The sequence below is a fragment of the Alligator mississippiensis genome, chromosome 1 (assembly GCF_030867095.1).
Source record: "Alligator mississippiensis isolate rAllMis1 chromosome 1, rAllMis1, whole genome shotgun sequence".
In the NCBI taxonomy this organism is placed as follows: Eukaryota; Metazoa; Chordata; order Crocodylia; family Alligatoridae; genus Alligator; species Alligator mississippiensis.
Window position 1 is genome coordinate 4,608,047 of NC_081824.1, and position 25,666 is coordinate 4,633,712.

General features: G+C 54.4%; 1 protein-coding gene across 9 annotated transcripts in view; it reads right to left on the reverse strand.

Moving 5' to 3' along the window:
• EFR3B (EFR3 homolog B) overlaps window positions 1–25,666 on the reverse strand; it is a 103,887-nt gene that overhangs the window by 47,961 nt on the left and 30,260 nt on the right. For 5 of the 9 annotated variants that reach the window (XM_059728252.1, XM_019483784.2, XM_019483787.2 and 2 more), the window contains exons 2-4: window positions 16,552–16,628; window positions 13,013–13,140; window positions 5,792–5,942 (exon numbers count right to left, since the gene is read on the reverse strand). In XM_059728252.1, coding sequence (XP_059584235.1) covers window positions 5,792–5,942; window positions 13,013–13,140; window positions 16,552–16,628 — 356 coding nt within the window. Of the gene's footprint in view, window positions 1–15; window positions 391–2,550; window positions 2,640–5,791; window positions 5,943–13,012; window positions 13,141–14,912; window positions 15,230–16,551; window positions 16,629–25,666 lie in introns of those variants that run through there. The other 4 variants (XM_019483789.2, XM_019483790.2, XM_019483791.2 and 1 more) reach the window with 4 other exon arrangements.

The following is a 25,666-nucleotide window of genomic DNA, read 5'->3' on the forward strand; positions in this document are numbered from 1 at the left end:
ACCCCAGATTCAGACCTCAGACCTTAGCTGGTGATGCAGTGGGAGACAGCATCCGACAGCCTGTCTCAGCGGTGCTGGCTCTGCGGAGCTGGCCAGTACATACGATTTGCTTTACATCTCCCGAGTCAGCAGATCAGCACAGTCTGGCTTGGGAGCCTTTAGGCAATCACATGTACAAGCTCTTCTCTGCCGTCACGAGGGCCAAAAACTTATGGCTTTTATTTTATTTTTGCAAATGCAAGCTAAGACTCTCCGATTATCGGTTCGCTCTGAAAAATGCAGCCCCCAGGACCTGCTAAAACATCACAAGGGCGGATATCTAATCCAAACACGGGAGGAGTAGCTGTGTGGAAGAGGAGGCAGCTCCCCCTCCTAACTACAACCTCATATCAATGTGTGAGAGAATTTGCAGTGATGTGAAAACAGGGTCGGACTTGGTTTCCCAGGGAAACGCAAGTCCTTGAACCATTTTGCCAACAATTCCACAGTCTGTGTTTTTTCCATGCTTCACATAAAAGGCACAACCTTGGTTAGAAACGGGGTGGGGGTGAGCCCGTCAGACGGCTGCATGCTAAAAGTGCAGCTCCGAAGCTGGGCAGAGCATCATCTCCATTTGAACCGCATGATGAAGAAGAAAGGAAGGGCCGTACTACATCCAAATGTGCAAGGACATCCTCCAAATGCTAAGTGCAATCCAGAACATGCACCGAGAGAGACTGAGCTACGAGGGAGAGGTTATGACGCTTCTGGCGATGAGGATGGCTCAGCACAGACACCTTGCAGAGGCTGTAGACGCCCCATCGCTGGAAGTTTCTAAGTGTAGAAACTCATGGCTGGGTTGGTTTGGATGGGGACGTTCCTGCCTGGAGCAGGGGGATGCAGGTCCCTTCCAGCCCTACCTTCCTACGCATCCAAGTGACTGAGCTATTCCAGCTGCTCAAGCATGGAAGACACTGCCTAAAAATGCTTTGTTCCAGCCCAGGAACACCCATGGGACCTTTTAAACCTCTTGACAGCAATGATGCTGTGCCAGGCTGGAAAAGGATGTCCTCACATATGTCCACGCTATGCTCCGAGCCAGCCATCTGCTTGCTAGCAGAGAACGTCCTCTACACCGCGTCTGAAGAAGACGCCGGCTGGCTGCCACCGCCGGAAAGAAGCATTTTGTTCTCTTCCTTCCACCGGCGTCTGGGGCCAAGCTGGGTGCAGCCCTGCTTATTACAAGCTGTACTGCAAGCTGGCCAGGAGAAAAGCCAGTCTGGTTGGCCAGGCAGCGCGCGATGAAGGTGTTCAGGTGACGGGGATGCACTTGGAGCACCTCCCCTCTGAATGCAACCCCAGGAGGACACCTGGCTATCTGCTTTGAATTTAGCTCTCCTAAACTAGCACAGATTGGTGAGCCTTGGACTCAGAGCTTGCCTTTCTACCCACTGTCCAGGCCGTGTGGGGGTGTCCTGGGGGCCCTGCCATGTCTATAAGGAGAGAAGAGTGTGGTCTCTGCCACCCATTCAACCCTTCTGCCGGCCATTCGAGGACTGCGTGAAACTGGCCCATAAGATGCAGGCCTGGGACCAGCAGCCTGATTACACAACCCAAGAAGAAGGTTGCTTGGTATAGATCAGCCAGCCTGGATCCTAAGTGGGGGCTTTAAAACAATATACTCAGAATCCCCTGAGCTACCCAGACCCCCTCAGGCCTCTCCATAGGCACTAATGCAAGGCGACGCTCCTCCGTGGGGTTGCTTTGGCGGCTGTCTCCATTCCTGTGGGTACCGCTGAGCCCGTCAGAGGGGTGGTAGAGCAAACCAGCAACAAGCCTGCAGTCCAGGGTCCAATCCCACAAAGCAACAAGCCCCCCTACATAGCACTACCCACTCTCTGTTCCCAATGAAGTACAGAGAAACCTTCAGGAGGGGCTCAACCCCTCCCAGGATCAAGCCTGATGTCCCCACGTTTGCTCGGAGACACATGTCAAGCACCTGCACAGGATGCAACCCTCCTCGGGAGAGACCTCGGCCGCCACAAAGGCGGCAGAGGGATGCCTCTTGCTACAGCTCAGCACAGCCCAGCCCCTGGCACAAGGGGGGCCAATCCTGAGGAGGGAAGCTCCTGGCCTCTGCCCCCACCCATATAATCAATGGCAGCCTCTGCCCATCAGACGGCCGACTGAAGACAACGGGCCATCTCATCCCCCTTGACAACCGTCAGACAGGAACAGAGTGTTTTCGTGCCTGCTGAGAGGTGGATTTGAACTCGTGACCTGCGGCGCCAGGACTCCATTACCCAATCCCAGGCCTTCACCTCCAGGCTCTTAACGAGCTGTGTCTGCTGCTCCAACTCAAGCCATTGCGAGTGCACAAAAACCTGTGGTTTTTAATGATGCTCTTTTCCTGCTGTAAACAGACTGATGCAAAACCCCCATCTGTCTTTCTCTGAACTAAGCTGGTTTGGGGCCAGCGGCGTGCACTTCAAAGCCATCCAAAGCTGGCAGAGTCCGTGCAAACTCCTCAAGCCCAAGGCAGCAGGTCCAACAGACAGCAGAAACTTTTACCTCTCTGAAGTTCCTGACGTGTTTAATAACGTACGTGATGTCTTTCTTAATCATTCATGGTTATGTGCTGCGGTTACCCGGACTCCTGGGTTCTGAGTCTCAGTCTTTGTGGCTCAGCAGATCACTTCCTCAGTTTCTCCTTCTGGACGGTAGGAACAGCAAGGCTACCCGACCTCGGAGGGGAGGAGCATGACGAATCCTCTGCCAGACTTGTTCCCCCACTGCTTCAAAATCATGTTATCGCCAAGCGCACACTGATGCATCGCTCCCACACCTGCACTACACTGTAAGCTGCCTGCGCAGGGAGGCTCTTAGCAGTGTCTGCGAAGCACTGGGGAGCTGCCAAAAAAACAAAAGCCAGGATAAACACAGAGCAGGTTATGTAGAGGCATTGTGGCTGGCTGAAAGGCTTTAGCTGAAACAGGTTTTCAGCTGAAAAAGCACCACCGCTGACACCGGCAGGAAGCAGGCTGACATCCACACCGTTTTTAGATCTTTCAGCCCATAAGCTTGCAAGAGAAATGAAAGGTTTGCATTGCCTTCTCGCTGAAATTCTTCTGTAGTTCCAGGTTGAATGTCTGTCGGGAGGGGAGGGGAGATCAGCCGTGCATATGAAAAAGATTGAGCTGTGATTAATTTGAAAATACACACACAGATATACACCCCCCATCTATCTATCTATCTATCTATCTAGCTATCTAGATATATATAGAGATATAGATAGATACAGATATATATATGGGTGTGTGTGTGTATATATAGATATATATGAGGTAGCAGGGTGTATATGTATATGTGTGTGTGTGTGTAGGGTGTGTGTGCATGTATATCCATAGATAGATAGATAGATATGAGGTAGCAGGGTGTACATGTATAGGTGTGTGTGTGTGTGTGTGTGTGCAGGTATATCCATAGATATATAGATATAGATATATGCTGGAGCAGCATATATATGTGTGTGTGTGCACACACACATACTTATATATAAATACACACCTGTGTATGTATACGTGTGTGGGTGTGTGTGGGTGTGTATATATATATTATACGTGCATATGTATATTATTTTTCACACATCTTTTTACAGAAATGAGACCAGCGGTTTTGTCTAGAAACACCGTGTCCTTCAGGCGCACCCCCCTGCAATGATAATGGAGACCTCCTCACCACCAGACCAAAGGACAAGGAGTAAATCTGAGGTTCGTTCACCTGAAATCGTACCAACATCATATACACCGTCACTGGCTTACGATGCCCGTCTGCTGTCCACACTGGACAGGCAGGGCCATCTCTACGCACAGGAATGAATACACGGATCTGATACCAGCTGCAAAGCAAAGGCCTGGGCACCCCCTGCACGCTCCAGCGCTGACCTCAGGACTGCTGTTTGCAGGCAAAAAAAAACCCTTTAGAAACCAGTGTGAAGGGAAAATTGTGGAACAAGAAACTATCAAGGGACTGGACCGTGTCCTCTTTTCCCCCCTCTTGTACTCTAATCACTCACTCCACTTAATACTCAGCCCTATGCTGTCTTTTGACAGTGTCCCATTAAGTGAACTGGAGTTCAGGAAAGCTCGTGCTCTCTCTTTATCTAATTTAGTTGGTCTAGAAGGTGCATATCTACCCTGCCTTTCTACAAAACGACCAGCGGAGCAAAGTCTCTGTTCAGTTGTGGGCCTTCTCGTTCCTTTGCCTTTGTCAGGCAGCTACTGACCGGGAAGCGGACTGGAGGATGGAGCTGGGCTGCTCTCAGTGGGGTCAGATGATGGACAAGGAGCAATGGGCTCACGTTGCAACAAGGGAAGTTGAGGTTGGATATTAGGAAAGACTTTCTTACTAGGAGGGTGGTGAAGCACTGGAACAGGCTCCCCAGAGAGGTGGTGGACTCTCCATCCTTGGAGGTTTTGAAGACCCGGGTAGACAAAGCCTTGTCTGGGATAATGTAGTTGGGGCTGGTCCTGCTTGGAGCAGGGGGTTGGACTAGATGTGACTTCCTGAGGTCCCTTCAACCCTCATTTTCTGTGACTCAATGATTCAGAGAGGCCTCCGTGGGCAGTGCTGGCTCATCTGGCCACTGGACAGGCAGACACGAGCGCCCGCTCGTTGCTCTGCCACTGATTCCTCCCCTGGCCTTGGCCAAAGCACTTAACATCCCTATTTGCGTTTTCGCACCCCGCAGAGGGAAGCGGGGGAGCTCAGGGTGAAGCAATCCTGCAGGTACTACAGGATGCAGCGAGGCAGGGAGGGGGTGCCGGGTGAGACAGCAGTGCCCTGTACTGGACAGAACTGGACTGGCTCAATCGTGTGTCAGAGGCCTTGTACAGTTCGTGGTGATTCTCCTTCCCCCTTCCAGTGGTACAGACTTGAACTTTACAAGCCGGCGAATCTCGGTTCTAGCTTCCCTGCCGCTGTGAAGGTCCGAGCGACACCGGCAAGCAGCTGCCCTCCACAACATGACGGCAGCATCGCTACCATCAGTGCCGGCGCTGCCGTACCACGTGGGGCCACTCCCAGCAGCCCTGTGCTCGTTCAGATTGACCCATCCATTATCTTGCTTCTTCTGAGCTGCCCGTGAATGAACAGCTTTGCCGACAGACGCTCCCGTCACTGCCAATTTCATACAATTAGCGCTGAAGAGCGGGGTGTGAAGGCTTTGGGTTTCGGGCGGCGGAGATCATAAACCCACTGCTCTGCTCCACCCCAACTCTCATCTAGGACGAAGCACTGCAGAGACCGACCCTGTCGTGCTGTGGCTGCAGAAGTGGCCAGAACCAGCGAGCTGAGTGATAACTAGATATGCATGCATCCAGGGGACAGTCAGGACGTGAGCAGCCAGGGCTTGACACTAGAGCGTTACAAGCCTGGGCTAGAAACTGGGATCCAGACTGGGGCTGGGAACTAGGAACAAGGTTTCAGACACGGAGCCAGGAGCCAGGCAGATGCATCCAGCCTGAGGAATACCCAGCTGTTCCAGACACCGTCCTTTAATGCTCCTCCATCCCGCCCTGCAGCTCCCAACCCCACTGCTCCAGCCCAGCCCCCCTCCCGACGGGGGTCTGCCGTGCTGAGCCGCCCCACTTCGCACTGTGACTCAAAGACGTGGCCAAAGGAGGGAAGGCCAGATCCTGATCAAAGCCATTTTGCCCTGTGGGGCTGGGTCTCCAGTGGCATACTGTGATGGGCAGAGTCAGGATGGCTAAGGGATGCCCGCGACAGATGCAATGGATGGGCTGCTACGTACCGAGTTGGTCCCCAGGATCTGCAGGTTGGGCTTCTCCGACTCCAGCAGCTTGGCTACCATCTTGAGGAAGCTCTCCACAAAGAGGTTGATGCTCTGGCAGTGGCAGGCCATCAGCAACTGGTCCAGCGCCTCCATAGCAATGCACACATACCTGCAGGGAGACGGAGCAGAGCCCAAAAGGAAGTCAGCGGGAGGGAACCAGTGGTTTGTCTCCTTGCAGGAAGAAAGCCTGCCCTGTAACAAGCCTCTTGTGGAAAGGGCTGCATAAACCACAGCCGCTTTAACCTTGCAAAGCCAGACCGTGCTGCGGCCAGGAGCCATTTCCAAAACAACACCTGGATAAAAAGTCTGCATCCCACTCCAGGGGACCAGCCCCCACCTCCGATGGAAAGCGAGGGGAAGGCGAACTCCCCAGCAGCTCTTCTGCACCAAGGTCGGCACGGCACAGCCCAGCATCAGCCCCCAGCGTTAGTACTGTTAAGGGTCTTGTAAATAAAATGGGAAGTGCCATGATGCCCCTTTATATATAAACCCACGCTGCATCCACACCTTGAGTCCTGTACCTGCACCCCCAAAAGGATACAGAAGGACTAAGAGAAGGTGCAGAGATGCACAAGGATGATGAGTGGTACCGACGGGCTTCCCTAGGAGGAGAGAATAAAGGGGCCAGGCCTGTTCAGGGTAGAAAAGAGATGCTATGAGAAGGGTTTACAGCATACTAAATGCTAAAGAGAAAGTCACTAGGGATTTGCTATTGACTGTCTCTCACCAGACAAGAACAAGGGGTCACAACATGAAACGAGGAGGCAGTAAGTTTTAAACTAACACAAGGGAGTACTTTTCCACCCAGCATGGCATTAAAGCGTGGGGCTCGTGGCCACCAGATGAGAAGCTGAGTCCAGCCAGATCCACCAAGGGCTGGACACGGGCTTGGAGGAAAGGGGCATCGGTCACTATTGAGCATGGGAGTGAGGGGCACGGCCTCCGCATCGGACCTGCCGGGACCCTCAATGCTGGAGGCTGCGAGGGAGAGGAACAGGGGGAAAAAACCCCAGTCAGACCCAGTTCACTCCCTTCTGCCCTCGGCTCTCTGCCGCCGTGCGACACAGGAGGCTGGGCACGACAGACCCCGGCACATGGCACTTCCTATGTTCCTATGCAGCGATTCCCTGTTATCTATGAGCGATTTGCCATTAGAAAGTGCCTGCTGGAAAAGCAGCCCAGCTGCTGGCAAAGCTGTCTGCAGCGAGCTGTCACCGCCGGGCAGCAGGGCCACTTACTGAGTCATTTTCTCTAATGCTCCCATGTTGCAACAGGCAAGAAGAGAGCACAGGACCTTTGAGCTCCAGGAGATGAATCTTTATTGGCGGCGCGTTCCCGGGGCGCTGGCCTGATTAGACTGCAATTCCAGAATGTGTTTTGTGTCACACTGCGTTTCCCAGACAAATTGAATCTCTTGCTTCAAGCGGCAGGGAACGTGTCTGTGAGCCGGGGCCGTGCTGGGATCTGCTTCGTGCCTCCGGCTGGTTACTTACAGGAGAGACGGGCACACGGGGAATTGCTTGAGTGCCCCCAGGCGCAGGGACGGGCACTATCCCAGCCCAGATTTAAAGGGAATGACAAATACGGCTTGGTCCTTGGTGGGTGCATTTCAACATTCACTCCGGCAATTTACACCAGCGAAGGAGCTGGCCCGGTATCCCCAGCAGGCTGCTTTGCAGAGAGAGCCAGCTCAGAGACACAGAACTGCGGTTACAGAAAACCCCCTCCAGCCTTTCAAGCTACGCCATGAAAATAAAGGCGGCTGCACTGAGCAACTGCAAATCTTAGAGTCAGAGAAAACGAGGGTTGCAGGGAGCTCAGGAGGACACAGCTAGTCCAGCCCCTGCTCCAAGCAGGACTAGCCCCGACTACATCATCCCAGCCAAAGCTTTGTCTACCCGGGTCTTCAAAACCTCCAAGGATGAGAGTCTACAACCTCTCTGGGTAACCTGGTCCAGTGCTTCACCACCCTCCTAGTAAGAAAGTCTTTCCTAATATCCAACCTCAACTTTTCTTGCTGCAACGTGAGCCCATTGCTCCTTATTCATCATCTGCCCCCACTGAGACCAGCCCAGCTCCATCCTCTGTGCAGCCCCCCTGCAGGGAGCTGAAGGCTGCTATCAAATCCCCTCTCAGTCTTCTCCTCTGCACACTAAAATGCTTGTACAATCCAGTGAGAGGGTATATGGAGGAGGAAAGAGAGTCTGAGAACCAGAGGGGCTGGAAGGGACCTCACAGGTCTAGTCCAGTCCGACCCACAACACAGATGGAGGAAACTAATCTGCTGCCATGCTCCTGGCATCATCTAGCCAAGCAGAAAGAAGGCACCATTGTGGCAAGACCCAAAAGCTTTTACACCCCTGAGACACTGGCCCCCATCTCCAGCCATGGGCACATCTAAAGTGCTCTGCATTCACGGCGAGGTCTCTGCAGCACTCCGGCTCACGGCTCATTAGCAGCTCAGGCGCTGGGAGTCAGAAGTGATGAAAACACAGCTTTGGAATGAAAACACCCCGTTAGAAAGAAAAGCACATCGGCCATGATCTCATCTGTGCTTGACAATGATCAGGACCATGCCACGTGTCACGTTGTGGGTGTAATGACCTTCATATCTGAGCCCATTGCAAACTTGAATGCCTTTATTCTCTCAGCACCCCTGCGAGCAAGAGCCGTGCTGTGCATCATCGCTGAATCAATGGGAACCCAAGGCAGGGACAGACTACGGGTTGGATGCTATATGGGGGCGATAGCAGGTGGAACTGAAGTGTGTCAGGCCACAATTAGGATCCAAGAAAACCTACAGCCCTAAGGTGGCCCATGTACCATATTTCCTCGAATACAAGATGACACCCCCCTTCACCCCTATTTAACATGGGGGAAAATCTATGTCTTAGATTTGAGTGCTGTCTCAGGGCAAGGGGCCAATGCCTGCAGGATAAGCGGAGAGGAAGCTGCACAGGGTAAGTGGTGGCAGATGGGATGGTGGCAGGGGAGCAGGCCCGGAGTGGCAATAGCAATGGGGGCAGGCAGCAAGGGGCACAGCTTCTGGGGGCACAGGCACTTGGGGGGTCACATTGTCTGCCCCACCTCTGCAATGGGGAGGGGTGATGAATTTAAGAAAACCCTCCAATCATTCGATTTTAGACATGGAAATTTAGAGCAAACGTATAATTCTCCATATCTAGAATTGGATAATTGGCAGGTGGCCTTAAATTCAAAGTCGTCTTGGATTCAGGTCAATACGGTAGTCTGTCTGGGGCTAGGAGGGGCCAGCGTGCTCTCCCATGTCTCCCAGGGCTGTACAGCAGTGATTCTCGACCAGGTGCTGTGAAATCCCCTTTTTTTAGGCGTGCCACGCAATAAAATGCCTGCTCCCCAGGACAGACCCTCGTGGATCTCTTTAAGGAAAGTGCAACTAATTGCTTAACCTACATGTCACATCTGGACTAATGATACCTCCTGGACTGGGTTGTCTAGGTTACAGGCAGCAACATCACCTCCCTCGCTCTGTTGGTCATGCGCCTGCTAATGCACGACAAGGTGCGATTGGCTTTGTTGATGGCCTCGTTGCACTGCCGGCTTGTGTTCATCTTGGAGTCAATGATGACTCCAAGATCCCTCTCAGCCCCTGAACTGCTGAGGAGGACATCCATCCCCCAGCCTGTAGGTGTGCAGGGGTTCCTCCTCCCCAGGTGGAGCACTTTGCATTTATCTTGTTGAATTGCATCCTATTACGTTCTGCCCATTGAGCCAACCTGTCCAGTTTGGCCTAAAGTTACCCGGCTCATTCCTTCTCCTCTTCTTAAAAATGGGCACCACGTTGGCCCTTTTCCAGTCCTCAGGGACCTGTCAGAAGCACCACGAGAGCTCAAACAGCTGTGTCGGTGGCTCAGCAATGACGCTGGCCAATTCCTTCAGCACCCGTGGATGGAGGTCGGCCGGGCTGGCTGACTTGTACCCATCCAGCCCCTCCAAGTGCTCTTGAAGTCAACACTAACCTTTGGTGGTCTGGTGCCTTTTGGACATCTGCCTATGCTCAAGGTGGGGGACTGTCTTGGCCGGTACTTAGCAATACCGAAGCGAAGACCTCATTGAAGAGCTCTGCCTTTTTGTCTGCATCAACCACCAACTGCCCTGATTTGTCCTGCAGTTTCTTTTTGCTCGCTATGTATCTGTAGAAGGACTTTTCATTGTCCTTGATTGCTGCAGCCAGCCTAAGCTCCAGCGCTGCCTTGCCCTGCCTGGCTCCCTGCAATAGCACGCCAGGGCGGTGTATGCCTCTTTGGTGGCTGCCCCCTGCTTCCACTGCCTGTACATCTCTCTTTGCCCCCAGTCTTTCCTGAAGCTCCCTGTTCAGCTCCTTTTTTATCCCCTTAGCCCCTTTCCTGCGTAAGGATGAGAAGGATGCACCCTTGGAAATGCAGCAGGCTGGGCTAGAGGGAAATCAGGCACTGGGCATCTCTGGGCACTGGCTCCATTTGCAAGAAGGGGGCTGCACAGGGAAAGCATTGCAAAGCCCGGGAAATGAATGCATGCGGGAGAGAGTCCCGCACACCCTTGTAAGACGGGTTTCTGCTCAGTGGATTTGGACGCTAAAGAGGTCTGCTACAGCAAAACTCCCTGAAAACACCAGTGCCAAGGGCCAAGCTCTACCTGCTGAGCAAAGGTATATCACAGCAGCGAGGATCTGGGCCCCGGCCCAGAAGTCAGCATATAGAAGGAGACATTTAAGTGCAAGGCAGGGTCTTAGGGTTAATGGCATCTGCGGAGACCCTAGGGCAGGCTGGGTGTGCCCGGTGGGTTACCTAGCACTGGGTCCCCAATGGTCATCCCTCCAGGCCCACGCCTGGAGGGGGAACGAGCACAAAGAGATTTCTGCAGAAGGCAGCTCGCTGCCCACAGAGATGCATGCACGCTCGCTGTCCTGCTGCTCCCCAAAGGGTGCCACGCAGCTGCTCTCAGCTCTGCAGCAAAGGACAGATCCTGCCATGGCTGTGGCACAGGCCTGTCTGCACTGTGTCTCCCTGCACCATGACCCACACGCTGCACTTTGGCTCCTATTCTGCTTCCAACAACTCCTGGCAATGAGGTGTTATTTTCCATGGCTAGAATCTAGTAATTGAGCGGGGTCACCTTAAATTGATTTGCATTCGGGTAAATACGGTAGTTTGTATGGGGCTGGAAGGGGCCGGCTTGATCTTCCCCGTCTCCCTTGGGTGTACAGCAGTGGTTCTCAATCAGGGTGCAAGCCCTTCAAGGTGCCACACACATTAGGGCACACGACTGATGACTGAGGAGAGGCTGAAGGAACTGGGTTTATTTAGTATGGAGGGGATTGAATAGCAGCCTTCAACTCCCTGCCGGGGGACTGCAAAGAGGATGGAGCTGGGCTGTTCTCAGTGGGGGTAAATGATGAACAAGGAGCAATGGGCTCAAGCTGCAGCAAGGGAAGCTGAGGTTGGATATTAGGAAAAACTTTCTCACCAGGAGGGTGGTGAAGCACTGGGACAGGTTACCCAGAGAGGTGGTGGACTCTCCATCCTTGGAGGTTTTAAAGACGCAGCTAGATAAATCAGCAACCCATGTCTAGGTTGCTATTCAGGGATGGTGGCTCCCACTAATGTTAAACTCATCTGATGCCATGCATCGGGAGGACGAGTCGGGGATCAACGATAAACTTTCTTTTCATGAGACAGGAGCTGCGCTCTGCCGATCTCCCGAGGCTGCTCAGTCATCTCGGTCGTGGCGTGAGAAAAGCTTGTGGAAGCGTGTCAGCCCCGGCTGGTGTGACCTGCAACAGGAGCTGTTGTACTGAGCTGATTTCAAAGGTTGAAGAAAAAAGCTTTGGATCGGGCACTTCCATGGGAAATTCCCAGACTGCTTTGAGTCAAAGAGGTGCCTCTGCCGCAGGAGGGGGAAAGAAATATTCCCCAGAGAGCCTGGCTTTAGATGTCAGACTCTCTTAGAGTCTTTTTCCTGTGCAACAAACAGAGTCCTGTTAACAGCTGCTTAACTGGATAACATCAGGCAATGCTTTCAGGCACTTTGTCAGTCCTGATGACGCCTGATGTGCATGAAGCTTTCCATTTTTTCCCCCATCAACTACTATCCTTCTTAGAAATGTGTCTACCTCCTTTCCCCCCAGAGGATAAAAGGCAGACTGAACTTCACACTGCGAAGCAAAGACACTTTGTCTGCTTGGGCTTTGTTCACGAGACAAGGGGAATAAATCTCAGCATTATGTCAAAGAGATTCCTCTCGTGCTCCTCTGGCATTCGGCATCCTTAATCAGTGCTGCTAGAAACGAGCGCCCCTCGGTAAACAACCCCAGCCCCTGCCACTGTACTGCGAAGAAGGGAGACAGAGATGAGAAGACTGAATCCCAGCAGCTGGTTTAGCCAGAAAGCTGCAACACAGCAAGAATAAATGAAATGCAGTGAGGTTTCCTTCCACTGATATACATTATCTCCAAAAGAGGTGTCAAATCAAACCTAGTGATAACGGCTGCCTCGTGGATCTCACATTGTGGTCTTGACCTTCCTCCTCTGCCTTGTAGCCTGCCCCTCGGTTTGCACCTGTGCAAAGGGAGTGTGAACTGTGCTACGGCACCAAAATACCCTGGTTTCCCCTTGCATCCAGTGTGCCATTAGCCCTGTGCTGAACGGCCAGCCAAGGAGCCCGGCGGGGAGAAGCCAGCCCTCTGTCTGCACTGGATTGTCACCTGGATCAGAGCATCTCCCCGTAAGTGCAGGATCCTTCATGACTGCATTCCCACCTCTGGCTCCACGAAGTCCACAAACCTGCTGCTGATTCGGAAGAAGCAGGGAGAACCTCAGCTCGCATTTCAGCTCACGTGAAGCCTGGTCACAGCCCTGGCCAAGCCCTCCCTCGTGGGTACTCACCCAAGAACTGGGTTTGGAGCCATAAGCTGCATCCACATGACTAGAGAGTCACAGGGTATATGTCTTGGCGTAACTTTGTGTGCATATAGCTGCTAAGGCAACACAACACGGTGGCAGGCATGACCCGCATGAATGGATACCGATCAGCACTCTGAGCAATGAACTGCCCCCCTCCGCCCAGACCCTGCCCCAGGTCTTTCCAGGTGCTCACTGTCTGCACCCGCATGGTAGCTACCACAGCTGTAGCCCTATATAGCTACAGGGTGGGTGTCCTTACCCATAGCGGTGCCTGCTGACGTCTCGGATCAGCCTCTCCGAGAGGTATGCACCGATGCGGTCCAGCTTCTCCGGAGCCGACAGGGCGTAGAAGGTCAGCTTCTCCATGTTCGTCTTCACAAGCCCATCCTGAAACACAGACCAATGTGGGGTTAGCTCATGCCTGCCATCGCGCAGGGGGAAAGGACAGGCTGGGGACCTTGGGGACTTCGACTCGATACTGGACTGGAAGGAGCCGCATGGTCTGAGCAGTGTCGGGGCCAAACCAATGGGTCTTCCAAGCTAGACAAGCTCCTCAGACACATTCAAGGGGCAATGGGTGCTACCTGGTGTTTTCTGCCCTTTGCACACTCGTTATGAACCTACCACCTGCACTTCTGCTCCTGGTGTCCCAGGGAATTAGCTGTACATTTAGTGGCCTCCATCCTGCCACCAAGGTGGGGCTTGCAGGTCCTGACGGGCCTAGCCCCACCATCAAGGTATGATAAATAGACCTGCCTCAGACTGCCACTACAGTGGAAAGTTTTAGAAACCCCGGTCAGTCGTTAGCACTGATGATCAACGGCCCGCATGGAGAAGCAGGGGACTTCATGCCCCTGCCTCACAGCTGGAGGCCTCGGCACCGACCCCCTTAGGGCTGACTAGGCTGAGGAGCTGAATGAGGCGCTGTAGAGATGCCTCGGGGCACACTGGGGTGCAAGGGGTGGCTGCTGCACCACTGCTCAGTATAAATAGACACCGTGTGCCTGCAGGACAGGCAACCTGTCATTCTGCCGCAGCATCAGCCTTGCTCTGCTGAGCCTAATGAGAAGGATCCTACACACCGGTGCAGGCTGGGGACCGACTGGCTGGGCAGTAAAGGACCTGAGAGTGACAGGGGATAAGGAGCTGAACAGGAGCCAGCGGTGTGCCCTTGGTGCCAAGAAGGCTACCGGCATCCTGGGTTGCACAGAAGCGTTGCCAGCAGATCGAGGGTCGTGATTGCTCCCCTTTGTTCAGCACTGGGGAGGCCACATCTGGAGTCCTGTGTCCAGTTGTGGGCTCCCCACTGCAAGAAGGATGTGGACACATTGGAGAGAGTCCAGTGGAGGGCAATGAAAATGGTTGTGGGGCTGGGGGACAGGATTGGTGAGGAGAGGCTGAGGGAACTGGGCTGATTTAGTCTGGAGAAGAGAAGAGAAGAGAAGAGAAGACCGAGGGGGATTGAATAGCAGGCTTCACCTCCCTGCAGGGGGGCTGCAAAGAGGATGGAGCTGGGCTGTTCTCAGTGGGGGCAGATGACAGGACAAGGAGCAGTGGGCTCCAGCTGCAGCAAGGGAAGTTGAGGTTGGATATTAGGAAAAACTTCCTCATGAGGATGGTGGTGAAGCACTGGAACAGGCTCCCCAGAGAGGTGGTGCAGTCTCCATCCTTGGAGGTTTTGAAGACCTGAGTAGACAAAGCCTGGGCTGGGATGATGTAATTGGGGCTGGTCCTGCTTGGAGCAGGGGTTGGACTAGATGTGACTCCTGAGCTCCCTTCCTACCCTCCTTGTCTATGACTATAATTGTCAGCTGTTCCATGCAGCCACCTGTATTTTCGTGGCCTAGCTTGAAAAGCTGGTGGGGGCTCTCTATAACCGCACTTCTGTTTCTCAGTCACGCTGCAATCTCTGAGCTGCCTCTACCTGCGTCAGGGCAGGGGTCCCCTGCTTCTGGCTCCCACTGCCCTACCCAGCGCCCTGCAATATGTCTTCAGGCCCCCAATTTACAGGCAGGAGCAGCAGGACTTCTTCCGAGGTGAAAAAGCCTCATGAAGTCCTATTCCTCCGGGCACAGCTGCCCTGCGAAGGGTTAGCAGGAGCCGTATTACTTAGTTCTGGATTCCCCTGGGGTATTGAGAGAAAAAATGCATGTCCTTACAGGATGATGACAGCATGCTCAAGAAAGAGAGCCGGGGAGGCTGACACTCGCTCCGAGTGGGCAGGTAATTATCCCGGAGAGCTGCTTCTGCGTCACGGAAAGCGCAGAGAAGCGATTCTCTCCAGACCGTCTTCTGTTGTTTTCATCTTTCCCCTCCCCGGCTCAGCCTCACCAGGGACTCTCCTGCACACAGGCAGGGATCTCAGGCCTGGAAGCTGCTGCCTCTGCTGCTTCTCTGCCTTTTCCACAGGTAGGTTCACACCTGGCAGTCTGCGACCTCATTTGTCCGCACGGCAGTTCTTCGTGGATGACATCATAATGACATCGTCAGAGAAATTGGCAGCCAGCAAGAGGATGCTTTGCAATTGGGCACGGAGGTATATTCCCAAGCTCTGCTGTCTGCTGTTTAGAGCGCAGCCCATGCACATTTAGATACTCCGCATGCAAATGTTATAGGAGTTAGCTGCAAATGTTCATCTCAGAGCAAATATTTGCGTGGCATCAACTGTGTCAGTCAGTGCAAAAAAAAATGGGGTATTAAGCAGAGCCAAAACCCCAGAGAGCCTGGTGGGAGTGCAAATGGCGGTTGCTTCTGGCATGAACACAAAATGCTTCTAACATTAAGATCCCCTGCAAGGCACCATCACAGAAAATGAAGTCTATGCGCAAGCATGAGAATGAGTCACTGCAGGGGGCAATTCCTGGCATTTGGGGGCATGCCACAGCCTGACAGAGCAGCCCAGTACACCCGTGGGCCAAAGGAATGGGAAGATTCAGGGATTGCACCAGCCCAGCTGGTTTATAAGTTACAAGGCCAGATCCTAAGCTGTCTTGGGCACCTACGTGTGACCCTACTGCATTTCAGGTCCTCAAAACCGGCTAATGCAACAGGTGGGCAGCTTGTCAGAGTCATGGCTTCAGTCGAGCACGGAGCAAGCCGACGGCTTATTCAGAGAATTATGAAATCATATAGGAAATGAGGATTGGAAGGGACCTCAGGGGGTCACATCTAGTCCAACCCCCCTGCTCCAAGCAGGACCAGCCCCAACTACATCATCCCAGCCAAGGCTTTGTCTACCTGGGTCTTCAAAACCCCCAAAGATGGAGACTGCACAACCTCTCTGGGGAGCCTGTTTCAGTGCTTCACCACCCTCCTAGCAGGAAAGTTTTTCATAATATCCAACTGCAACTTCCCGTGCTGCAACTGGAGCCCGTTGCTCCTTGTCCTGTCGTCTGCCCCCACTGAGAATAGCCCTCTTCCTCCTGCCCCCTGCTCTTCTGACTCAGGCATAAGCTAAGCAACATCAGGCTCATCTACACGTTCACTAATGCACTTTTGCTATTGTGCCTTACATTTTTTACCTCCTTTGTGAGGTACTAGAAAAAGGCACATCAGCCTATGTTAATGCACCTTCGCAAAAGCACACAGGTTTTCTGTGACGCTTTAATGCGCATTAAAATAAGTTAATGCGCATTAAAGCACACATGTAGATGTACCCAGCGTGTTACAAAAGCAGAGGCGTTACTGGATTTCAGAGTGGAATAGGACTGTGTTTAGACACCTACATCCACGGCAGCTCCCACAGTCGGAAGAGACTCTAGCCCACCGTGCTCAGAGGGAAAGAGAAGACCCGCTTACCTCTGGGTCCTCCGGAAAGATATTGTCCACCAGCCGCTTGTAGCGGGGACGCAGCGCACCACAGCAACCGCACACGCCTGGAAAACACAAGCGAAGCTGGTCAGCGTGCAACGGGGCCTGTTTGGTGAAGGATGGGCAGTATGCTGGGATTGGGGGGGTATTCAACGGCATGGGGAGGCACGTGGGGGAGAAAACACGAGCTGCGGAGGCACGAACGAAGCATTGCTCACCAGCTGCTCGGGGCCGCGAGCCTGGCAGAAAGGGATGAGTCACAGAGTCAGGGCGCTGAGGATGTCACAAGAGGGGATGTTGGGCACAGGGAACAAGGACTGTCTCTGTCCGGTGAGGTCGGAGACAAGCGCCAGAGCATTTTGACAGCGACTGACACAGGGAAGACACAGAGCCCCGGAGTAACAAATACACAGGGGATTTTTAACCGAGGCTGCTGGCCCGAGAGTGTCCCTGTGCTTCTTTCTGGTTCTCCTTCCCCCGGTGATGCTTTCAACTCATGGCACCCACCATCACCCTTACACCCGGCATGGACTCGGAGGTCCTAGAAGGGGATGCTAACGATGCTCCAGGGACTTGGCCCATCCTGCCTGGCCCCAAGGATTTTGCATCTGCTGATGTCTGGGGTCCCTGAAAGCACTTGCCATTCTCTTAAACCGGGTCGGGGAGGCAGAAGACGTACACAGGGGACAGGGAGGTGGGTCCCGTGGAAAGGGCTCCGGGGCAGACTTTGAACCGGACATAGAGAAAAGGGAAAAGGCTCTTCAGCGACTAAGGCTCCATCTTGACTCGCGGTAATTAAACTGGCCCTCGTTAATGCTGTTGGCAGCGCCAGCAGATACAATCAGCTTTGCCCTTGCTTGCGAAGGGCATCAAGAACAGGCTGTTCAGCAGGGCTCTTATATAATATAAATCATTCACCTCACAGCAGGTCATTTCTGTGCAAGCAGGTCCATATGGTGCAGACCAGCCCAGCAGGGTCATTAATATCTATAATTGACCAGCCAGACCCTCAGATGGGGCCAACCTTGCCTTCCCCTCACCTACAGCTACGACTGGTGCCAGTGGAGTTGGACTGACGATCTCTGAAGCTCCCTGCTGGTCTCTTTGGTCCATAGTTATCACAGCACCTGAAGCCCCATGGAAAGGTGTGAGGATAAACACAATGCAAAGCCTTCATCCTAGCATAGAAAACAAGGGTTGAAGGGAGCTCAGGAGGTCCCATCTAGTCCAACCCCTGCTCCGAGCAGGACCAGGCCCAACGACAGCATCCCAGACAAGGCTTTGTCTACCCAGGTCTTCAAAACCTCCAAGGATGGAGACTCCCCCACTGCTCTGGGTAACCTGTTCCTGGGTTTTTCTACCCTCCTAGTGAGAAAGGTTTTCCTAATATCCAACCTCAACTTCCCTAGCTGCAACGTGAGCCCATTGCTCCTTGTTCTATCACTGCCCACACCGAGAAGAGTCGTGCTCCATAGTTAGAGGTGAGTTTACACCTGCAAGGCCAATAGCCAAGCTAGGAGTAGAGCCTGATCCCACCTCTAACAGAGTCCCCCCGGTCTGGGAGCATTTGCTATAGGAGCTCCTGCTGAAAAGCCCACCCGAGCACAACACCACATGCAGCTTGCACCGTGCTCCTCGCCACATGCACCGTGCTCCTCGCCCCTAAAGCACCTAGTCTGCTTCGGGTTCCCCGCAGTTCGTGCCAGCAGAGCAGCTGCTGAGAGCCACTCCGATGAAAAAGGGATGCTCTCCACGCGGGGGTCCCCTCTCATTACCTCCCCTGGGTCAACGCACGAGGTGCGACAAGCCCAGTGGATGTCAGTGAGATCGCCGGTCGGGGCACATTTCAATGCACATCCTCCCGAGCCAGAGAAGCAGTGAGTTCTGGCCTCTCGTGTTGCCCCCACTACTCCCCCAACGTGGGCAGGAGAAAGGCTCACTCAGAGGAGCTCAGCAGTTCCCAATGCTCCTGGATTGGAGCTTTTAAGACACGCTGGGGGCATCCACACAAGATGCTTTACTGCGCAGTAGACTAAACTACTGCACAGTAAGGTGTCACTGTCTACACATGCATGGCATTTGCTGCGCAGTAAATTAGTCTACTGTGCAGTGTCAACACAGGTAGTAGATTAACTGCGCAGTAATTCCTGTGCGGTAGCGCTTGTGTAGATGCTGACCAAGAGCAAATTTGCTCCCAGTCAGTCATGCCAGGAGGGGAGCCACAGGGGACTTCTCTGTCCCCAGTCTTGGTGCTGCTCAGGTCCCAGCTCCCCCCAGGAGCCGGGAGCCAATCAGTGCTGGGACAGGGCCACTCTTGCCCCCACTGCTTCCCAATTCCTGGCTGCCCACAGGAGCCGGGAGCCAAGCAGCACTGGGACTGGGGAGCTCTCTGCTTCCCCACTCTGCCGGGGGCTCACCAGCAGCTGTCCCACTTGACTGGCTGGGTCCTGTCCCACTCCTGGGACATCTGCCGGGACAGGGCGCGCTGGGAGCTGTATCCCCCAAAGGTCACGGGGCCAGGAGAGCTTTGTCGGCTGCAGCGGCAGCTGTCTCCCAGCCCTGTGCACATCCAGACCCCTCCCGATGCGCACGGGGGCCAAAAGACAGTTGCTGCTGCAGCTGGCAGAGCTCTCCCGGCCCCGTGTGCATCAGGACCAGCCCCCATGCCCCCTGCCAGCCCCTAGGCAAGCACCCCAGGGGAGCCAAGAGCTCCCCCCTGGCTGCTCCAGGGGGGCAGAGCAGGGCAGGAGCAGGCCTGCACCAGGCTGCTCCCATTGGGAGCAGATTTGCTCCCAACAGGGTGCACGTGTAGACACACTCCCAGGGAAGGCTTACTGCACAGTATTTTACCACACAGTAAGCCTATATCGCATTGATAGCACACCCACTGCAACCTACCTGCCTCCTGAAGTCTCCCCACACAGGAAAGGAAGGGGAGAAGGAACCTCCTCCCTCCTGATGGGCCTTGATCTCCCGGTAATCAGCTTTTCTTCTGCTAATTGCTTGTCTTCTACCCCTAGGGATTTCTCTCACCCCCTCCTACAACTCCGGTTTACCATGGTGGGCTTGGCTAGTTCTGGTCAGACCTGATGCTGAAGGATGCTGTCATGGCTAAGTCTACCCCAACTATCCAGTCGGTCCGATAAAAGAGATCACCCTAAGACAGGGGTTTTCAACCTTTTTTTCATTTGTAGACCCCTTTGCAAATTTGGAACGGGGTGACGATCACTTTGAACTGGAAGGGCGGGTATGCACATATTTTTGACTGATCACAGTCATCGTTTGCGGACCCCTTCGACTCTCTGTGGACCACAGGTTGAAGACCACTGCCCTAAGAAATCCTTGCCTCTTGCATCATCCCCTTCTTCCACGACAGCTGTAAGAGACCCCTGGGTGGGTCGCTGCCAGAATTCAAGCCCAGAGGTTTCCAAGCTAAACGCAGTGAGCCCTAACACCCCTTGCGCTCCAGCAGTCTCTCCTGTCACTGGTCGCTGGGCTCTTATCTCCTCAGACAGCCCATTCGCTAGCGAGGGGCAAAGTGCATCCATGAAGCCCCCCCAGGTTTCACCCGGTGTGACTGAGATTGGAGCCCAGTTCGGTGTTCACACCAAAGGCCACCCTACCCCGCCACCCAGGGAGCATCGCCCTCTGGCATAAGTAGCGAGTTTTAATCCACAAGTTCCTGTGGGATCTCCATCGGTGGAGGCTCTGAAGAGCGGGTTAGACAGGCACCAGCCAAACGTTAGGTCAGGACCATTTGACTCTGCCTTGCTGCGGGGGAGATGGACTAGGGAAGGGGTGGCCAAACTGGAGCCCAGGCAGCCCGGGTGCGCAGCACACGGCAGATCAGGGAGGGAGCAAGCAGCACAGTGGCAGACAGGGCAGAGAGCAGAAAGCAGAGCAGCAGGCAGAGCAGGGAGCAGAAAAGCAGCCGATCCGGTGGGAGAAGGGGATCCGAGTGGCACCTGGGGAGGGAATTTGTGGCCTGCCTGCCAAGAAAGGTTGCTCCCCACGGGGTTAGATGATATCTCCAGATCCCGTGCACCCCAGTTTCCTACGATCCCACGACGAAGAAGCCCAGCACGTGGGGAGTCCCCCTCACAACCAAGCCTTTATGGTTTGGTGGGCAAGTCATAACCCACCCAGACGCCCATCATTTCTAGTCTGGGAATCATCCAGGGAATCATGGATAGCAGGCAATACTTCTGCTGGGGTCGGCACTCGTTGGACGGGGCTGCCCCATTTCCCCCCTTGCGTTCTGGTGCACACGGAGGAGCCCGGTGCTATACCTGCACCCACTGTTTTGTATCTATAACCATCTATTTAGCCACATGGGATCACTGATTTCCCCATGGCTTTCTGCTGCACCATAGGGAAAAGAGGAGGCTTTCAGCACTGACTCCCATGTCCCAAACCTCCTGCCCTCCCCCAGGAGTTAGCATTAGCCGTGCCGAGAAAGGCGCACAGGTACAGCCATGCCTTGCTGCCCGACCTCTTGTTCAAAACACATCTCGCCCTTTTGTCCAACGACTAACAGAGAGCCATCGTTCCCATTCAGCGCCGCGAGCCAGGGGCAAGTTTCCATAGTTATTGTGCTGTTCAAAGGAAAACAGGTACCCAATGGTGCCGGCTTTCAACCGCACGCACAAAGGCAGGTGCCTTCCCTGCTCTCGCTCTCTGAACAAAGCTGCTGGCAGGAGACGAGATAAGGAATAATCTAAGGCAAAGAGCTGATAGTCTGCCAAAGACAGCCAGGTCGGACGCAAGTCATCAGCCCTGCCAAACGTCGGGCAGGTCAGCTCTCCATGCTGGCACAGGGGCACGTCTACTCACCCCAAACCTTCCAGGTAGGAGGGGAGGCACCTGCGTAGGACGGACACTGGGCTGCATCAGATCTCCCAGAGAGGCATCCCCACCCCAAAAACAAACCCAGCAAAGAGTTGTAGCAATACAGAGAGCAATGCGTCCTCAAAACACCTCCCTGGGGGCACGTGTTGCTGTTGTGAACAGTGAAGGAAGGTCCGGGGGGACACAGGACCAACATGGGACATGGAAGACCTTGAGTAATTGAGAGGCAAGGGCCTGGTTCCTTAGCATAAGGAAGAGAACAGCATTTCCCTGCACTCACAGCTGATGTGAGGATAAAGCCGATAAAGGCAGCAAAGTGCTAGGGTGACAGGGGCCAAGCAAGCAGCAGAAATAGGCAATTGCCCCATTTCACAGATGGAGAAAGTGAGGTGCACAGGGAAACGATTAGCTGATGGCCACACATGAGCCAGGAAGAAGTGATGCCCCAGACCCTCCTTGCACACACGGCACCTCACGAATGCCTCCTGTGCCCTTCCTGGTGGTTTTGGACGCCAAGACAGGATATGCCCCTTCTGATTCTTGAAGGTCCTTCACATTTGGAGGATGACACATTGCCTCATCTTAAATTTCCCCCTGCCGTATCAGCTAAATACAATATCCTTCCCTTTCCTCATCCACAAAAGTCAACACCCCGCGCCGGCGGCCGAATCGATTCCTGTGCTCAACACGCCTGTCAGGATGAAGGATGCTCTAGGAAGGGGAGTTTCTATTCCTGTAACCCATCCGGTTTCAACCTCCCACCTGCCTTTATACGACGGGTGTTGTTATACGACGCCCGGGGACACACCACAACCCAACCAATAATGTGCCCGAGGACCTGACAACTACCGCGTTGCACAAATTATCCTTGAGATCAATACACCGACCAACCCTCAGCCTTAAATAACTCAGACTTACCAGATGCCTAGCGCTGCTGGAGTTCTGGATCGTTAGAGATACTCTGCACATCTGGATGGCTCGCCAGCGCATCTGGATGGCTGGCCAGCATGGAGGCATCCCTCAGGGAGAGGCAGTAATGTAGGACTTACATCAGCTCAGGCAATAACAGGTCCAAAAACCAGCCCATCCGAAAACCACTCCAAAGCCAAAGCAGTGGCTGAGAAGGGCTCCCTGGACTGAAGATGAGCAAGCAGATATAGCAGACCTTTGCAAATGCCTCTCCTAACCAAGCTCTACGGAGCAGGTGCTGCAATCATCCCATTTATTGCTGACGCCAGGTCCCTGGGGCAAAATGTAGAGGGGCTGACAAGGATTTGGCTCTCTGGACATGCGCTGGCTGCTCGAGGACATCCACTCAGCAAGGGCACGTCAGAAAAGGCCTTTGTACACCTGCCGGCAAGCAGACATTGCATACAGCTGATGCTGCGCTGAGCTTTGCGGTATGCTGCTATATCTGGGCCTGGGACCCTGAGCCTACGAATGTGTCTGTGCCCATTTCCCCCAGTCTTCTTTTGTGGTAACCCCACCAGCAAGATGCCTCTCCGTAACACTGGGGCCCCCTGCGAGCACTTCAGCCTCCCCTCCTAGGCCAAACAGCTCTGCAAGGCTTGCCGGATTCATGCTTGCAAAGGGCTTTCCAGATCCGTGAACAAAAGACACTGCCAGGACAATAGCTGCGTGCAAGCTACCTCCTGAGCCTTCCCACACGGTGGGAACATTGGTGCTCCCGGGCGCTGCGTTCCACCCCAGAGACGGCCGCCTTTCAGCGACAGGCTTTGTAAAAGTGCTACAGAGGCATGAGTAATGGGGATTGTTTCGCTCTTTATTCCCTTGTTTTCTTTTGAAAAGCAAAAAAGGCTGCTGGGGCGGGGGGGAACTAGCTGCAATGCATGAGCTCAGATTCCCCTCCACAGCCAGCTCTTGATCCTGGCCTGTTTTGTGTCTTGAAACGTGCTTTCCTGCTTCCCCGAGAGCAAATGCGGCCGCCCCGACTGCCAGCCGGCCTCGTTCCCATTCATGCTGCAGCTAGAGCCTGAAGATCTCTTGTGTGCCCTTAATAAATTCCCTTTGTCTCGGTTCCCTGAGCGAGCGGACGCTTACAATGATGTCTCTCATCATTGTACCGACGAGGCCCATCGCTCACAGCCGGAGCCCTTGGACGGGCTTTGGAGCTGGCCCCAGATATGCCCCCGAGGACGAAGCCCTCTGACTGTGCTGGACTTACGCCAGGCTCCAAATTGGCTCCTTAGTATTGACTTTAACCCCCCCCAGCTTCATTTTCTGCTCATGCAACCTCTTCCCATGGCTGTCGCTAGTCTCCTTCCTAGAAGCATCCCGTTACCTCGGAGCCCGGGTCCCCTTCTCTCCCGCCGTCGCAACACAAATTATCTCGTCTCCAGAAATGTGACTTCGGAGTATTTTTAGGCCTCATTCATATTCCCCTCCCCGGCCCTTGGCAGAGGAGTTGGTGCCGCGTTCGGCAGCCACCGCGGTGCATCTTTGATTCACGGCTGCTCTTCTCCCCGATGAATGAGCCTAAGCCGCAAACGCATCAAGGATTGCATTAATATTAATCGCAGGGTTGTGTCTGATGCCTTCCCCATCACCTAACGTGACCTCCTCTTCAGAAACATGAGTGTCTGAGAGCTTTTAAAGGGAGAACAGCAGCAGAGAGGAATGTCAAACCCTCCCCAAACCTACTCACAGTACGGGGGAGTGGGGGCCGGATGGAGATCAGCCTCGGGGCAAACTGGGGGGGTATCCAAGGCAGGGCAAGCTGCCCCAATGTACCATCGCAGCACAAGGGAGCGAACTCGCTGTAACGCCAACCCCGAACGAAACAGGGTTAAAGTTGCAATGGTTTTTCTATATTTAGGCAGATGTAGGGGTTCATAGGAAGTTCGGGTTAGAAGGGAGCTCAGGGGGTCACATCTAGTCCCCCCCACCCCGGTCCAAGCAGGACCAGCCCTGACTACATCATCCCAGCCAGGGCCGTGCCGAGCGGGGCCTTACATCGATGGATGTTACATCGGCACAACTTACCCAGCCTGGGATACGGGTGGGATCATCGCCTCTGTCTACACGCACAGGGGCATCGGTGTTATTCAATGGGGAGGAAGCTAAGGAAGTTTCCCGACACGGACCCAAAGAAAGCAAGGGAAAGAGGCATAGCCAGGGCATCTGCAGGACCCCTGGCATCTCTCATGAGGGGCACGGGCTCCCGTTCTCCTGCTGTGTAGCCCCCGCAGCCCCTGCTGCTGCAGGAACAGTCTTATGCCGTGACCCTCAGCTGCAAGGAAAGCTTCCCCCCCATCCCATATGCACAGGGCTCACCTCGCCCATCTCCCACTGGCAGAGCCTGGCACACTACGGGCTGCTCCGAGTGATGGGGCAGATACCGGCGGTCCCTGGAAGCACCAGGCAGAGCAGGCAGGACCCTGTGCAAAGGACCCCGATGCAGGGACGTTGGAGGAGCTGGCCCAGCAGGACACAGGGCAGCCCCACGGGCCCTCGGGTTCACACCCAGGGACCCACGTCCCCCCACCTGCTCTGGCCTTGCTGCCTCTGCACAACCCCGCACCTCCCAAGCAGGGTCCTTGGCTTCTGGATGCTCCACCTTCCCTGGCAGAGGAGGAGGCTGCTCTCCATGGACCCAGTCCCCCATCCCCACCATGCTCTGCCGTCATCGCTGACGGCAGAAGCAACAAGGCGTGGGCTGCCCCTGTGAGCTGCCCCGGCCTAGCAGCAGCTCCCATATTCCTCAAGTCACCTCGCAATCTTCACTGGACTTCTCACGACTTGGGAGGTAGTGCCAACCCCCCATTGCAACCTACAGAGGCACCCAGACGCTAAATGACTTGCCCAAGGTCATGCAGCAAGGCTGTGGCAGAGGCCTCCAAGCTGGCGCCCAAACCACTGGGCCCTTGCACTTCCCCATTCAGCACACATGTACTATGGCTGGATACCCAGCTCCCCCTTGCCCTGCTATGCGGCATCACCAGAAGGCATCGAGCAGTAATTATTCTAGGAAGTTCAACGTCATTTCCACGATGAGGGTCCTGCCCCACCTGCCCGCTTGATCCGGCCATTCTGGGCTCAGATATCATGGCAATGGGCACAAGCCGGCTGCCTCACAGCACCCAGGTCCACCCAGGTGCTCGGAGGGGATCCGCCGGCACCCCTTCCCCGCGCACTGCTCTCCCTCTCGCATCTCCCCGGGAAGCCCAGTTTCATGCTGGGTTCAAATTACACCCTGTTCCTCCCACCCCGGGGATAAGACAATAGCTTCACCCCC